This window comes from Phasianus colchicus, chromosome 6 (genome assembly GCF_987193195.1).
Source record: "Phasianus colchicus chromosome 6, bPhaCol1.hap1.1, whole genome shotgun sequence".
Classification (NCBI taxonomy): Eukaryota; Metazoa; Chordata; class Aves; order Galliformes; family Phasianidae; genus Phasianus; species Phasianus colchicus.
In genome coordinates, this window is record NC_143441.1 from 33,315,399 (window position 1) to 33,332,139 (window position 16,741).

At 36.9% G+C, this 16,741-nt stretch overlaps 1 protein-coding gene across 2 annotated transcripts in view; it reads right to left on the reverse strand.

Annotated features, from left to right (window-relative positions):
- The window catches only part of MINDY3 (MINDY lysine 48 deubiquitinase 3), a 47,326-nt gene that overhangs the window by 2,442 nt on the left and 28,143 nt on the right, over positions 1 to 16,741 (reverse strand). The window contains exons 11-15 of one of the 2 annotated variants that reach the window (XM_090142874.1): positions 8,800 to 8,872; positions 7,187 to 7,259; positions 3,941 to 4,028; positions 2,989 to 3,083; positions 304 to 375 (exon numbers count right to left, since the gene is read on the reverse strand). In XM_090142874.1, coding sequence (XP_089999000.1) covers positions 327 to 375; positions 2,989 to 3,083; positions 3,941 to 4,028; positions 7,187 to 7,259; positions 8,800 to 8,872 — 378 coding nt within the window. In that variant the 3' untranslated portion in view covers positions 304 to 326. The remainder of the gene's footprint in view (positions 1 to 303; positions 376 to 2,988; positions 3,084 to 3,940; positions 4,029 to 7,186; positions 7,260 to 8,799; positions 8,873 to 16,741) is intronic. The other variant, XM_031614512.2, reaches the window with a different exon arrangement.

Genomic DNA, 16,741 nt, shown 5'->3' on the forward strand with positions numbered 1-16,741 from the left:
CAGATACGACTTGTCAAGATGAGCAAGCTCGTCTATTCAAAAAGCATAGCTGAAGAGATCCAGTATAATATCTAAAATATTACCAGAAGTAGACAGCAGTTTCCAATTTCAAATATATCATTTTGCAATAAAATTACCCAGAGTACTTTTGAGAAAAAAAAAAAACAAAAAACAGGCAAAGAAAAAAACAACAAAAAACTTTGAAGAGTATTTTACTTGTAACTATGCTCAGTTTTATAATTCCAAACAGTGTTTTGTAGACTGACTGTTATTAACGCCAGATTTACATTTTTTACATCTTACCTTTTCATTATAGTTAGATTGCTTCAGTCCATTGTAATGGTAAACAGTAAATGACTCCGAAACCCTAGAGTCCTAGCAGAAAGAAAACTGTTAATGTCATGTAATATACATACTGTGCCTTGACAGTGACTTCCCTTTACAATTAGACAAATGTATTTAAACAAAGACAACATGAAGACTGTGAAACTGTAGAACTAGAATACAATTTTTTAGACGTATCATCCAGAAGATTTTGTTCATCTTGTCTTTCTCATCACAAACAATTCAAAAATGTCAGTAAATTAAAAGATAACTCCCCTTTCCCGCAATTTTCAAGAGTTAGTAACAATTTTCTGTGTTCATCTGGATCCTTTAAATCATTTCAGTATTCAGCTACATCTTTTCAAGCTAGACACCTTCAGTAGTATCCACAGTTGTGTGCACTTATGACTGTTCGGATGCTACTAACTTAAATATTTACTGAAGATTAAATCCAGCCTCCAACCCTCCGTTTGAAGCCAAAGAGTAATTTACACCCATGCCTGCCTAATTGTAAACTAATTCTGAGGACCCTGTTCAGAAGATGCCTAACAGTAGATGTACTGTAGTTGTCAACCTTTGCCACTCCAGGCGTTTAAGTGCTTCAGTCTTAAAAGGACTAAAATACCTCACAATTAACTGAACTCAGAAAAACAAATTAGGTGTAATATCATCTCTTTCATACCAACTGGTTCGGGTTCTGAATAAAAGCTTATCCTTCTTTCAAGTACATGGCAGTAAATGCTGGAATGAGGAGACAGCTGCTCTGGTTACAGAACATTCATCAGTTAACAGAATACCCCTATTCATTTTTCTCCTCTAGAGGAACTCAAAAAACTTATCTAGCTACAGGTTTCACACAGCAAGCTAGGCTACTTAGTGGAGGGAAGGTGGAGAAGAGAAAGGTAAGCAGTAACAGACACGTATAAAACTAGGCTTTGCAGTGACGGAAAGAGGGCATGTATTCTTTTCCCTGATGAGGATATGCTCACCTTAAAGGAACAGAAGTGCTGGCTTCCAGTTCCTGTCCCACAGATGTTAAGAAATTTGTGTATGCCCCAAAAGAGGACATACAAATTCAGGAATTCCCCCTCTCTAAGCGTTACGTAAGCACTAAGGAGTCGTGCTTGTTCTCTCAATCTAAATGACCTTTGAAAATTTTTCATCTCAGTAATCAACAGCTTTGAAAAGGAAAGCTGAAACCCCTTCTGGCTCAAGGCAGATTTAAGTTCTTTCTAGGAGAAAATGGGAATTTGAACATTTTCAGCAAAAAGGAATTAAACCTGGTTGCCCTGGCCACTAGGTAATTGTTCAAATACTGTGTAAGGGCGAATATCAACAATTCTAACCATCACTGGCATCTGCTATTTCCTCACAATATTTTCAGATGAAACAGGAAAGAATTCTGAACTAGGTATCAGTATGGGGAAGAGTTCTTCCTACCTGATCCAGAGAGCCACAGGCAGGTTTAACGCCCTCATCATGCCCTAATAATAACAGATAGTAGGAGTTCCCAAGCCAAATTATGCTGACTGTTCAGACTATATTCTTCAAACAGTAATACTTCCCATGTTTTGCACTAGAGGTAGCAACAGCTCAGGGGAAACTGAGCGGCAGGGAATAATATGCAATTAGTGCTTGATGGACAATCACTGACTTGTGGCCTCCAAATTCACAGCAGATGAAGAGTTCCTTCACCAAGTCTTCAAGTGACTGAGGAAAGATCTGCCCAAGACTACACTAAGCTTCTTTCTCCAGCTCCCCTTGCCCATTCAGTGATGCTATTCAGCAACAGTCAACAGAAGAGTAGCTCCAAACAAAGGATTTTTTTTTCCTCCAGCTATGACCCACAGTACTGGACAGTTTAGGTACAGTCAGCTACAGAAAATCATAGAATTACAGAATGGCCTGTGTTGAAAAAGACCTAAAAATCTAGTTTCAAACTCCCTGCACAGGCAGGGTTGCCAACCACTAGACCAGGCCGCCCAGAGCCACATTCAGCCTGGCCTAGAATGTCTCCAGGGATGGGGAATCCACCACCTCTCTGAGCAAGCTGTTCCAGTGCATCACCATGCTCTCAGTGAAAAATCTCCTCTGAATATCTAACCTAAATCTTCCCTTAGTTTAAAACCATTCCCCCTTGTCCTACCACTATCAACCCACGTAAACAGTTGTTCCTCCTCCTGTTTATATGCTCCCTTCAAGTACTGGAAGGCCACAGTGAGGTCTCCCCAGAGCCTTTTCTTCTCCAATCTAAACAAGCCCAGTTCCCTCAACCTTTCCTCATAGGAGTGGTGCTCCAGCCCTCTGATCATCTTAGTGGCCCTCCTCTGGACCCATTCCAAGAGCTCTGCATCTTTCTTGTGCTGGCTGGGGGCCCCAAGTTTGAACACAGTACTCAAGACACACTGTGGCTTTCTAAACTCCACTCTAGACATACAGAGCCTTCAAAATTTACAGGTGTGGTATAATTGTGAAAAATAAGATTAAGTTATACTCATTCTAAAGGTATTTCTATTTCTGGATATACAAATGAAAGGAAAAAGAAATAGCTGGCAATTACACATTGTGAACCTAATTTTGTAGATCCCAAGCAAATGAAAACTTATTTATTTTTTTCCTCCTCCAGATGCTGAATCATCTCTTAATGATGTATTCTTTCATTACCATCTTTGGCAGTGCATTCTTCTGAATAACCAGACTGTTTCATAGTGCAGTACTGTTTGGGTGTAGTATTCAGCACTAGTTTCACATCTTCTTGGCTATAAAAATTAAGCCACAGAGTTTCAATTATATGCTAAGCCACAAAAACCTCCAAAGGATTACTCCTCTCAGCCTTTCTCTTGCTTCCAAAAGCCCATCTTTCTGTCCCTAGGGAAACCCACCATCTTCTGCCAATACTAGCATTTGAACAAACCCCCACAAAACTGCTAAGATTGCTCTCATCAAAATCAGTTCCCTGTTATGGTTTAATATATATCTGCACAAAGATATTCTTGGTGGAAGGAGTATGAGAGTAGGATAATGCGACCCAGGTGAAAGGGAGGATAGCAGTGCTAGCTTAACATATACTTCTCAGAAGTGATGATTTCTTAATGAATATGTGGAAAAATACTTTTGAACTCCTCATCTACTTCATGCTAAACATAAATCTGTAATGATTTTTTGTTAAACTTTTTACATTATTAGAGATACACAAATAATTTTACATATATTGCAACCTTTACCTATTTGCCTGCAATTCTAGCAGACATTTTTAATATTGATAAAGCCAAATTGATCACTGCATTCTGAGAAAAAAAATAAACCCCCTTTTCTGAGTAGGGAAGTAGTTAAACTTCATGTGCAACGTAATTATGTATTTTCATAGCTTAATTTTTGAACGTGGCACTACAATGGAACTTCTTTCCAATGTAAAGCTCTCAGAATCAGGCGCACTTTGCAAGAACAGAACCTACAGTTTATTTTGAAATATAATAATGTTATTTGCTGGTCACCTGTGCCAAAGAAATACAACACATTTTAAAACTATACCTGTGATATTGATAGAAGAGTTTAATGACTCTCAAAGACAAGTTAAATAGACACTACTCCCTAGCAATAAAACTATATTGGTTACCTGCTCAGGGAAGAATTCTTGCAGAAAGGGACCCAGTAATATGATGCCCAGCCCTTCTGGGTCTAATTTGGTCTTCATGAGGTTTACACTAAGAGAAAAACATTGGATATAAAAGTAAGAGAAAAACATTTTTACTTTTGCATGACTAAATTATTCTGTGCTACCACAGTACTGGCTGCCAAGCATATCAATAGTATTCTATTTTTAATCATCAGTGACAAATGCACCAGAACAGCACACAAGTTGCCAAAACAGTTATTTTTAAGTAAAAGTAATCTGTTATCTTAATTCAAATAAGCAATTATTCTGAAGGATCACCATATTTGGTAAAGTAATTTGAAACTCATATAGTCTAAAACACAGTTTATGGCCCAAAAGGCATTTTGCTGTCTTGTAAGCATTCTTGTGCTTAGATACATAAAACAGTCATCTCTTAAACAGCCCTGTAACTGCTGAACAATGTTTTTAAACAGAGACTTGAATAATCTCCAAGATTTACTAACTATATCAAAATAAAAGTTTAACCAATATATTTCATATAAAAATAGTAAAAAAAATAAAATTAGCAGTACACTGGACTAATCTGAAAGCTTTACTGAATGAAGATGGTATGACTTTCAGTCATTACAACAAATACCAATTATACTTTCACATTCCTACTTAAGCAGTGTATCTCTATAGACATCAGCTGTTTGAACATTTATTTGTGACTATCCTATCCTATCCTTCTGTGTACAAGTTGTACCACACGTAAGAATGCCCTCACTGGGTAAAACCAACTGACTGCCTTGTGCAGTATCCTGTTTCTGACACTGGACAGTAGAAGATGCCTATAATAGAGTAAAACAGGGCAAGCATACAGTGATATCCTTAGTTTACCCTCCCCACTTCCAGCAGTCTGCTGCTCAAAGACATCTTCAATGAGAGGCAGTACCTAAAACACAAAGATACCTATTTTCTTCTTTCATGCATGTACCTAACTGGCTTTTAACCCACGAACTTGTGGCTTTTAATCAACTCCACTCCCATATGACAAGATAAGATTAGATAAGATTCTGTGAATAAGCATCCTATATTTTGAAACTGCCACCTAGTAATCCAATTTGACAACACCTTATTTTTGTACTTGAGTAACAATAAACACTTGGTTTGATGGAGAATGAATGTCATGCATTTACACAATGGCATAATTCACAGATACTTCATTCCATATGTCATCTGTGACTCAGGAGCAATTCAAATCTAAGAACTCCTTCCTGAGTGGTGGCATCTAATTTGCAGTCCAACACCGTGCATGTAAAAATCAAGACTGTTTTATCCCACCAACTCACAGAATGTCTATTCTGAGACCTCTATCACCTTATCTTCTAGTAACTGCTGTTGCCCTTTCACATTAGCTTATTTTTTTTAACGTCTTGAAAGCTTTTGTACTGCTGTGAAGGAGCAAATCATCATATTAATCTTCACCTTTAAAATCTCACTTATGCCATACCAAACTACACAGATTAAGCGGAAATTCTCACAGGATTCATCTAATGACAACTCTACAAAAAATGATATTTCTAATTTCTATCATTGAATCAATTACCAGTGTAGAACAAAGCCTTTCTTCTTATCCCATGTTTACTTAAGATGTAAGATGTGGTTCTTCACAAGCATTTACTACAAGATCGAAAAATCTTTACTATATCACATACTGTTTTGTATAAACTAGTTTAATACTGAAATGGTTGATTCACTTGTTAATTCATATCTGCACTACAAAGTTTCCCATCTATTCTTCACAAGCTCCAAGCAGGTTGTCTGACCATTATTCAACTCGATCGCTGAGAGTTTCCATTTCAATCCCAAACTAAAAGGTGTAAATAGCACTCTTGGAAGCAATGCTTTTCATTTACTTTAAAAGAAACCAACCAACCAAAAAAAAAACCCAAAAAAAACCAGAAAAGTCCGTAGGCTATTTGAATTGTGTTACTTATACTTCTATTCCCCTAAACAGACGGGACAACTAAAACCAAAATACAATAGGTCCTCAACACAGTAATGTTGGACAAAATTTTTTTACTTAAAAAGAGACGTTTCAAGACCAAATATTCTATGGTTTGATCTTCAGTGAGGTCTTTTCCATATAAGCAGGCCTTCTGACTGGCTCTTCCTAAGTCAATTTACATTTGATGTGGTAAGGACAACAAAATACATCAGGGTTATGCCACAGATGTCCTGAAGGCCAAACAGACAAATGAAAGAACTGCTCAGTGCAGAAAGGGAAATCACTGAGGCAAGAGAACACAAAAGGCCAAAAAAGCTTTTCAGACCTCTTCACAAAAAGCTTTGATAATTTTCACTGTTTATTGACATGACACAAATGCTAGCATTTTGGTCACATTTTATTTGGTTTTAGTTTCACGGGTGTCTATTAATTTCAATTTTCACTCCTCTTCTCCACAGAGAACAGCTCAGGGAACTTTTTTGTAGTTTGTAACATTTTAAAGGACAGAAAACCACTTCAATCAAATTTCATGTCTGTGGTAAGTATGCTTGCAGTCTCCACAGCCATTCTACAGAAACAAATTATTTAGATCACAATAAACTAGAACACATGGTTACAAAAGAGGAAAACTATCTTTTGGAGATGTAAAAAAAAAAAAAAATTGTCCAAGCACATCTCTATCCTTTCTGGGTTGAACACTTAGTGGTAAAATTTGATTAGAAGGTAAGCTTTGGCACTGAAAGTTAACTGCTGCTACTAAACATTATTCCTGTTATTCACATGATATAAAAAATATATTACCTTTTTCTCAACAGCTTTGACTCTAATTCTAGAAACCAGGGTGTCACTTCTTCAATTAAATTACAACTATAAACACAAGGTACCGGGTGCCTGAAAACAAGAATGTAACTGAAGCAGCTTCACTGCAAACTTTGCACGTACATCCAATGTTAATCTGTATTCAGTATGCCTTCCAGTACCCTGCTGTTTTGTTGGTTTTTTTTTGTCTCTGTCAACAGACAGGAATATATTCAAAAGAACAATCTGCTCAACACAGAGTAATGACGGAAGGATATATCTTGTAGTCATTGCTACCAAAGCTAGAGACATTTTAATTCTAATTCTTCCATTCTGTTTCATTTAAAGTTGACCTAAGAACTCCAAAATAACATCCTGTGCTCTGAATACAGGCCAAAAAAAAAAAAATTCGAGAATTTAACTTATATTTCTATACACTGAAATGTTATTATACTTACTATTCAGGATCTGAAACAAGGTCCAGAGCCTTCATTACGTCTTCTAGGAGAGTGTCAGGTATAAAGCCGTTATCTGAAAAAGTAACAAAACTCATTAGAAAAAGAAACAAAATGCTTTTCAGGAAAACAAATTTTACTTAAATATAAATACTGCACATCTTTAAAACTGAAAAACCAGTGGTAGGGCTCTAGAAGGAACACAGTTTTAACAGCTTTTACAACACTTGAAAAAGAAAAAAAAGGAATGTAATACAGAAACTGTAAGCTCATCAGTCATACACTTAAGGCTTAATACTTGTTAAGACTTCAGTCTACAGCAATCTGGTTGATACCGTAGGGGTAATAATTGTACATTTTTCCCCTTCTGAACAGTTAAAATAATACCTGAATGTTAGGCATTATCTGTTTCCAAAATTTAATTTTCAGTTTGTGCCATACACATTTAAAAACAAAATTTCATGATGAAGGCAGTAATGCAAAAGACGACAAAATATACATAAGCTTTCCATTAACTACAAAGACTATTACCAGGCTTAAAAGTTTACACTCTACTTCCTATCACAGAATGTTGTACTCAGTTTCCTTTAATTGAAGTAGTTCTCAGATAATTCCTTCATTTCACTTGTAGATTAATTAATCTACTGTATTGAAAACTTAATGTTGTTTGTGATAAGTATTTAAGTCTTCTAGCTTAACTAGCACAGGAATAAACAGCATATTATCATGATTAGAAAGAACAATGGATTTGAAAGTGCACTATTTGGAACAGATCTTATAAAAAATGGTTCTCTTTTTGAAGAGATAGAATCGTCAAATCTTTACAGTTGGAAGAGATTTTTAAAAGTTATCTAGTCCAACTTCTCTGCAATGAAAAGAAACACCCACAGCTAGATTAGGGTGCTCAGGCCCAGCCTGACCTTAAATGTCTCCAAGGATGGGGCAACAACAACCTCTCTGGACAACTTGCTCCAGTGCCTCACCACCCTCATTGTATAAGACTTTTTCCTTATATTCAACCTAAATTTCCCCTCTTTTATGAAACCAGTTCCCCTCATCCTATCACCATAGACCCTGTCAGAGGACATACTCTTCTTTCTTACAGCCCGCCTTTAGATACTAAAAGGCTGCTCATAGGTTATCCCTGGAGTCTTCTCTTCTCTAGGCTAAACAGCCCCAGATCCCTCAGCCTGTCCCCACAGGGGAGATGTTTGTTTTGATGACCCTCCTCTGGACACGTTCAAACAGGTCAATGTCTCCCCTGTACTGAGGACTCCACATCTGGATTGGCTGGTGAGGCCTCATCAGAACAGACTAGCAGGATCACCCTCCTCACCACGCTTCTTTTGATGCAGCCCAGGATAAGGTCGCCATTCTGGACTGCAAGAACACAGTGCTGCCTCACGTCCAGCTGCCATCCACCAGTTCACCCAACCCCTTTTCTATCCTTACATCCCTCAGTTTGTATGATTCTATGGATTGTAATGGTATTGGGGATTGCCTCAACTCAGGTACAAGACCTTGCACTTGGCTTTGTTAAACCTTATGATACTCCACAGAATTCTGCATCCATTACAATTCAAAATTTGTATCCACAGAATGAGTACAGCCCTTACCCTCAGGGTCATATGTCTGGAAAACTCTCCTAGCTTGTTCTGAAGGAGCTTCAGGAGCAACAAGAGCCATGTCCTTAAGGAAAAAAGAAAAAAAAAAGATTTCAGAAGATTCTTAAATTCAGATCCATGTTACTAAAGAAATACTGTACCATACTACATAGGTTTGGACCTTGAAATAAATTCAAATATAAGAAGAACCATTGAGGGTACTTTGAAAACATCGATGACAGTGACTACCAAGAAATACGTTAAAGATTATTCCAATTTCTATACAAACTTTATGTAAGCTTTTTCATGCAGATATCATGGCATAGAAAAGCTACTAGGAAGCTAAATATTTTACAAAGATTTTGATTTATACTACTGTGGCAAAAAGGCTAAGAAATGCACCATACTCAGCATCATCATTCAGTTTGAAAGGTACAAAACCATGACTCAAAGAGAACTTGAAACACCAAATACTGCTCACAAGGAGTACTTGAAGTACTCCTCTTGAAAAGCTATGTCTCCTCTTGAAGAGTTATGATCACCTATCTTGTTTTTCACATCAAAAGGGAAATGAAAAACCTGTGCAGAGGGAAAACTGCATTTCACAATGCCTTCCTATAGTTTTCCTTCCCATCAAAGTGGAAATGCACTGTAACCCACCCTGCTATAAACAGGAAACACAAGAAAAAGACCAACACGTTGGCATAGCTCTGAATAAAACCAAACCTCAAAAAACATGCTATTTTTAATGTACAATGTGAAGAAACTGTATAAAGTAAATATATTCTTCACAAATCAAAATACATAAATCTTTTTATTTCCAGTTTCAGCTCAACTTTGCTTTCTGGAACATGACTTAAAGGGAAAATCATAACAATATCTGCCTGTGATACATGTTAAACCAGAGATCCCTGTTGCAAGTTCCTATTAAAAGAAAATGTAGGATTGAAAAACACATAGCAATCTATTGTTCTTTGGACAGTATAAGAAATCTGCTCCAGGGAAAGAACCAAATTCCACTCTTATCCAGTTTCTCTTAATAGCTGACTCCAAGTCAGCCAAGAATTTCAAGTATACATCTCATGGTACCTGGCTTGTACTTAAAAACCTTCCTGAACGAAAGCCAGCTGTTCTAGGACATACAAAAAGGGTAACAAACATAACACACTTTTAAAAATAAGAGGTAAGTTTTATTTTGAATACATGGAAGATACAGCTGTAACTGGCATCAGGTTACTATCATCACTGGTTACAAAGTTCCCCTTATCGCCCTCTATGGGACAGATCAGTATTTGGTCTACGAAGAACCGCATTAGACAGAAAGCTAGGAGGAGGTATCTGACCTGCCTGCTGATGCTCCAGCTCATCAGACCATTGCATGGGCTACTCCAGTGCTGCTTGACAACTGTGCAAAAACCTGCCTTCCTAAGGATCGTGGTGCCTGAAGGGTTAGGGTTTCATTTTTTGTGATCTGTTGAGGGGTATCCATATTGCATCTGTGCATTCTGAACAGCAAACAGCCCCAGACACACAGTGTGCAGAAACAGAGCCAGCTGCTTGTCTTCACACAGCAGGCAAGGCATTCTGAAAGGTGTCCTCATGTGCAATATCAGACTTACAGTGTCACATCTCACAGTGACAGGACATCTTTATTTGTAACGGAAGAAGGCTGTCCTGCTGAGAAACCAGGACTGTAAGTCTCACTGAACCATGCAATCTTACAGTGAAAAAGCGTACAGAAGCAACTTGTCAGGGAGAAGTCCTTACAATCTTTTACTGCTTCCTGATGAAAGCAAACTGTAAATTACTTGCTTAATTTAGCAGAAATATAAAAACTACATTTTTCTATTTCTATAGTATCATCATCGTGTGATTTTAAGGTTCTGTAAATACTATTAATTTAGAACAAAAAACTATTTCATGGAAAATATGCTAGTGATTATATAAATGAATGATAACCAAAGCACTTAAAAAGCTCAATCATTTAATGGCATACTTTCATAATTATGTACTAATTAGACATTTCTGAAATGCTCGATAGATAAAAAGGACTCAGGAAGTGTGAGGATTTGGAAAAAAAAAAGTTAGGTCTGCAAAACCTTACAAAATGCAATAATTCCTCTTTAGAAAAGAAAAAGTTAATGAAAGATTTCCACGGAATGCAGAACCCAAAGCTGCCCACATTTTCATATGACAGTGCTTGTGGTTCAAGTTTACTTAGTACTTATTGTTATACAAGTGTGGGAAGTCCATGATCTGCTTCTTTCATGCCATTCAGACCATCCATATATTTCCATCACGTTCCTTTAGTCATAGCTATTTCGTTTGCAGGACATACTGTACTTCTGGCATTTTTATTTTATTTTTATTTTTTGGCCAAGAAAACACTTATTTACAAGTACTGAAAGTTTTCTAGAAGAAGATTAAATTAAAATAGAGAAAAAAACTGTAATGGCTAATTTTGTCTTCCTTGTGGAAAAGAAAGATAGCCAGAGAGCTTATTTACAAGATACAGTAACTCTACATGGTTAGATGTACAGTTACATCAGAATTAGGTAGTAACTGTTTCACAAGAGATACAACTCTTCCATGTTAAACATGGGCTAAAATTCAAATTGAAAACAAGCCTCATATGAAACCACAGTTTTAATAACATACAGAGTTCAACACAATTATTTTCATGATGCCAAGTTGTGCAGTTGCTATACCAAGTTGTGCAGCTGTTGAGGAGATACTACACCAAAAGGGGTACATTATGTCACCACGGAACACTGAAGTGGTTCTTTGAAGTACATACAATGTAAAACTTGATAATGTGTGACTCGCTCTTAAATAAGAGATTTGGAATACCTCAAAATCAGAAAAGTTTCATTTTTAGGGGGCAGTGTTAAGGAATACAGTGAATTACAGTGAACAAGAGCAATTTAAAATAGTTTAAAATAGCTGCCAGTTTAAAATAGATGCCAATGACCAGTGACTTCTATATTTGGGAATTAACTCTACAGAGGTGATATTTTAATAGTAGGTTCTTAATGAAAGAGTTAGCAGCTCATGGAAACAACTTCACAAGTGAGAACTCTTAAAAGTTTCCATGGTATGGAAGGATATAACCAAAGTACCTTTCAAACGCAAAGATGTATTATTTCAAACATAAGCTACCAAGTTACACTTGGCTTCTACTTACAAATACACAGTTCTATCCATAAAACTTAATATAAACCAAGAACACAAACTATTGCTTCTGGTCCTACCTGCTCTCAAACTACAGTGTTTAATGTAGTACCTTCCACAATTTCAAGCTATGCAAACATTTTTTTTTTTTTTTAAAGCCTCCTGCAACTACCCACAGGTTTTAGCTTGACAGTCCAACTGCAGATACTGTGTATGTTTGTTGGCATTTTAGTTTTTCAGGTCCTTAGTTGTTTTATTTAACACGTACATGGGAAGACCTTACACAACAAGTCACTACGTATTCCAGACCTGAATATTTTTTTACATTTTTCAAATGAACTCCTAAATGCAGTAGAGCCTCCCTACAGAACAAGGACTGTGATGAAATTAATGCCTCCTATTTTATTACACTGGCCCATGATGTCAGATATATAGATATAGGCAGTACAGCAGTGGAGGTTGAATCTTTCCACCAATATTCTATTACATTTTGTTGCCACGTGACAGATGGCAGCAGAGGGGCAGTCTGACATGAAATGCGTGTTGAAGCAAAGGTGCATCACCAAATTCCTCCCTGCAGAAAAAAAATGATACCCAGTGACATTTACCAATGCTTTCTGAACATTTATGGAGACCAAATAATGGACGTGAGCACAGCGAGGCAGTGGCTGGTGCATTTCAGCAATGGCAACAGCAAGATGAAAGAAATCACATTCAAGATGGCCACACACAGCTGTCACACCACAAAATAAAGCATCTCTTGATCAACTTATCAGTGCAAATAGGCTAATATATTGAAATAGTCTATTAGAGAGAGAGAATTTGCTCTTTCAGATGGTGTTACTGTACTTTTTCTATCTGCAGCTGCTTCCATGGAAATAAATAGGAGGCATTACTTTCAGAGCATCTCACATATTCTATATTAAAACTTCTTTCCCCCACAAAGTGTGATGTATTGATACTCAAAGCAAGTGATTTGAAGGGGTAAATTAGAAAAGTTACCTGCCATGGAGGGATGACAAAAACAAACCAACCCTTTCACATCTTTGAAATAATTCTCACCTTTCACTGAGACCACCGTTCCATAAATAATTTAAAACTCCAAGATTTTCACCGTGTACATACAAACCCCATGTATCTTTTACTTAGTATATCATTCATATCCACTATTGGAAACTTAAAGTTCAATTAGTCCATATATTTCCACTGGGGTAAAAAAAAAAAAAAAATTAAAAGAAGAAATCAACTTCTCCCCTCCCCAAACCAACCAACGAAACCAAACCAAACATAACCCCCCTCCAAACATATCTCCTTGGCAGCAAAGTTGAAAACATGATAAATATCTAACAAACACATACTTCAGCTGACAATGCTGATATTTCATTTCATGTGCCAAAATATACACCCACCGTCAAGACTTATGAATTGTATTTTGATGCATCCCATACATTGGAAGTTCCATATAAGAGAATCCCATCAACAGTTGATTATTATAATTATTTTCAATAGTAAGTACAACACGTTCCCCCAAATCATGTTTCACCCATTGGCTCTTGTAATACGCAAACAAGTCACTTTATATTACTTTGAAAAGTTCTCATCAGTAGTACCAGTTATTTTAAGATCCCACGTCTACCCTTGGAGGCAAAAATTACTCTTCATAAGTTTTAATGAAAACATTCCAGAGTTTTTCATTTTACAAATCAAAACCAGAACATAATGACTAAGCTACATTGACATTCTAGCCATGAATTTTTACAGACTCCTCTCGGAAAGACCTGTTGCCCCTGAAAATGAAATCTGTTTGTATATGGGCTACTTCGTAGTTATACACATAGTACTGCTGAGTGATACATAGAAGAATTACATATTACAGTACTTTCTTCAGAAAAATTTGCCAAAAAAAGGTATAGAAACATTGATAATTTATCAATTATTTAATTCACTACAATTTAATTTGAGCCGCAAGAATGAAGATTTAATATGATCTTATACTGTAGATAAACATGTTTTTCAATGCTATAATCTGTGGCTTTCAAGACAGTAACCTTTCCAAAACTTTTTCCTATGAAAACAAGACTGATGATCTGACACCAATTCCTGTATCTCTAACTGACTTCTGAATCCCTTGTCCAACTTCAGTTTTATTTAACAGAGGGACTGGAATCTCAAGGACCATCACTGAAATGGAAGCCCGGAAGAGAAAAAATGCCTAAGTTTGCATTCCTAGCCAGACTGAAGGCAGACACTGCTGTTAATGACAGTGTTTGGCAGTAGGCAGACAAACCTCAACCATCACAGGCACAAGCTCAAAATGGTGACTGCATGCTTGGCTCTTGTCACATAGGCCTTCACAGTAATTAAGTGGTAGGTACCACTACAGTAGCATATATGCTATTGCATATATGTATGGGGAGAAAAGACAGACATATAAGATAGAAAGAAGAAAAATTTAAGAAAGGGTCTAGGAGATGAAATGCTGAAACACAGGCTTTGGATGGTCTCTTACTGCACAATGTGCCTAGGCTTGGAAGCACTTTCACCCTGTGGGACCATGTAAATCCGACAAAACATTCACTGTGTACTACTTCGTTTCTTGCAAAGGTAATATGGAGGTTCTCACGGACAAGTTGAGTATCAGTCAGTAGCAAGGAAGGCCATATTAGCAGGAATGTCATCAGCAGTTCTCCCCTCTATTTGGCACCTGTGAGATTTTATCTGAAACACCAGATGCAAATTTCAGCTCCCAAGCACAATATGCTGACATACTGGAGCAGTCCAGAGGAAGACAACCAAAATGACTGAGGTGGTGGAGCATGTAATATAGGAGAAGGAGTTGAGAGGACTAGATTTCTCAAGTCTGAACAGAAGAATCATTGCTACAATCTTAAACAACCTAACTAGAGTATAGGACATAAGGATGACAGAGCCAGACTCCTCCGGGAAAGGCACAGTGTCAATGGGTACAAGTCACAAAACAGGTGATTCTGACTAGACATTATTTACACAATTTCTGAGATGAAAGAAAACACACATTGGAAAAGGCTGCCCAGCAAAGCTGTAAGATAATCAAAATGCAACAGGACAAGGTCCTGACCAACCTGCTCTGGGTAGGAACTGCTTTCAGTGAAAGTCTTAATCCTCAAACCTCTACTAGATCTTTCTAATCTCATTTGTTCCATATTTCTAGAAAGTTCTAGCTTTACTATTCTGACCTTACAACTTCAGCCAATCTCAGTGAGACAATGAACAGGTGCTTAAAGATTTATAACAACCTTACTCTATAAATTCCCTTTACAGAATGGTATCTATTTTCTCTTAATTTTAATCCAATGCAATTGAGTGTTAACACAACAGATTCAAATACAGTTTTTTGACCATGTTAAATGTTATCTGAACTCTACTAATAAGCTTGAAAGTTCTCACCCAAAGACAGCTATCCAAAAGCCAGTGTTGTGCAGATTTTTGTGTCTGGATACTACAAGAATAGCATGTTAGACTTCAGGACCCTTGGGGAAACAAAACAAAAAAACAACCACCAACACTGTGCTGAAACAACTCAGTAAGATCTCTTAATATTCCCTTTTTTGAAAGATTTCATGAAGACAACCAGTAACTCTGAATGAGCCAGTCGCTGACATACATTCACTTGTTCACTGAGCTGCATTAATTCAGAAACTTTGACAATCATACCTATATATTGTTGAAAGCGTGGAAAGCAAACCCAGATTTTTCCTCTTCCACATAACTGAGATGGCATCATTTAACTAGAACAGTATCCTTTACCACTGCCTTATCTCTTTCTTAAGTATACAGTTATGCCAAAATCTGTGAATACTGGAACAACTACTGTATTTATTCACTTTCTGGGAAGGAGTGCTCTACAGCATGAAACTAAATCTCTTTTTTCCATTCTTCACTTGACGCCAGCTTAACTATTAAGAAAGCTCGCATTTTCCTTGTATGTGATTATATACTACACAGTAATTCGTAAACCATCAGGAAACAAAAACACACCAAGTTTATTAGTCATAGTTTTTGGGCTAAGACTTTAGAAAGATTTTACGGAATAAAAATAGAAGTTTATGCCTTTCCCCTCCATCAACTCACAAATACTGAGTACTCCGCTCCATTACCAAAAGTGTTCAAATAAAAAAAGTTATGTTATTATTTAGGGTGAGTAAAATCAAAAACTTAGGGTTTAAACTCCAAATGAGAAGATGACTTTTGAAGCAGCCGTAATTTTCAAGCTTTGTTAGCTAACCTTAAAACCATACACAAGTTAGGAGTTGTCAGATATTAGAAGGATTCTAAAGTTGTTTCATGTAGTATTCAGTGATAACTACACAAGAAAAGGACGAGATCTGTCTGTAAAGCAGTTACGTAAAGACACGTATAACAGTTTTTAAACATTACCTGCAGACTGGAACAACTGCAAACATAGCACATGCCAAATGCAGAAATAGGATTGCAACTGGTAAGCATTAATGAACTGAGTAAAGTGGACATGCTTTATGACCAGCCAGGGAAAAAATACAGTAATGCAACACATGAGAAAACGTTACATTAAAAAAAGGTGCAGATAATAAAACTTCAGAACAGCATTTGCTGGACAACTGTATCCTGTTGTACTACCATCTGAGCAATAGCATAAACAATACTTTGCTACTTAATACAGCTGAAATGGAAATAGAATGGTAATTATGGCAGAATTCAGTTGAAGTTGAAGCTGGGAACACCAAGGCACCGGACTAGCGGAAGAAGAAAATGATGGAGAAAAAAC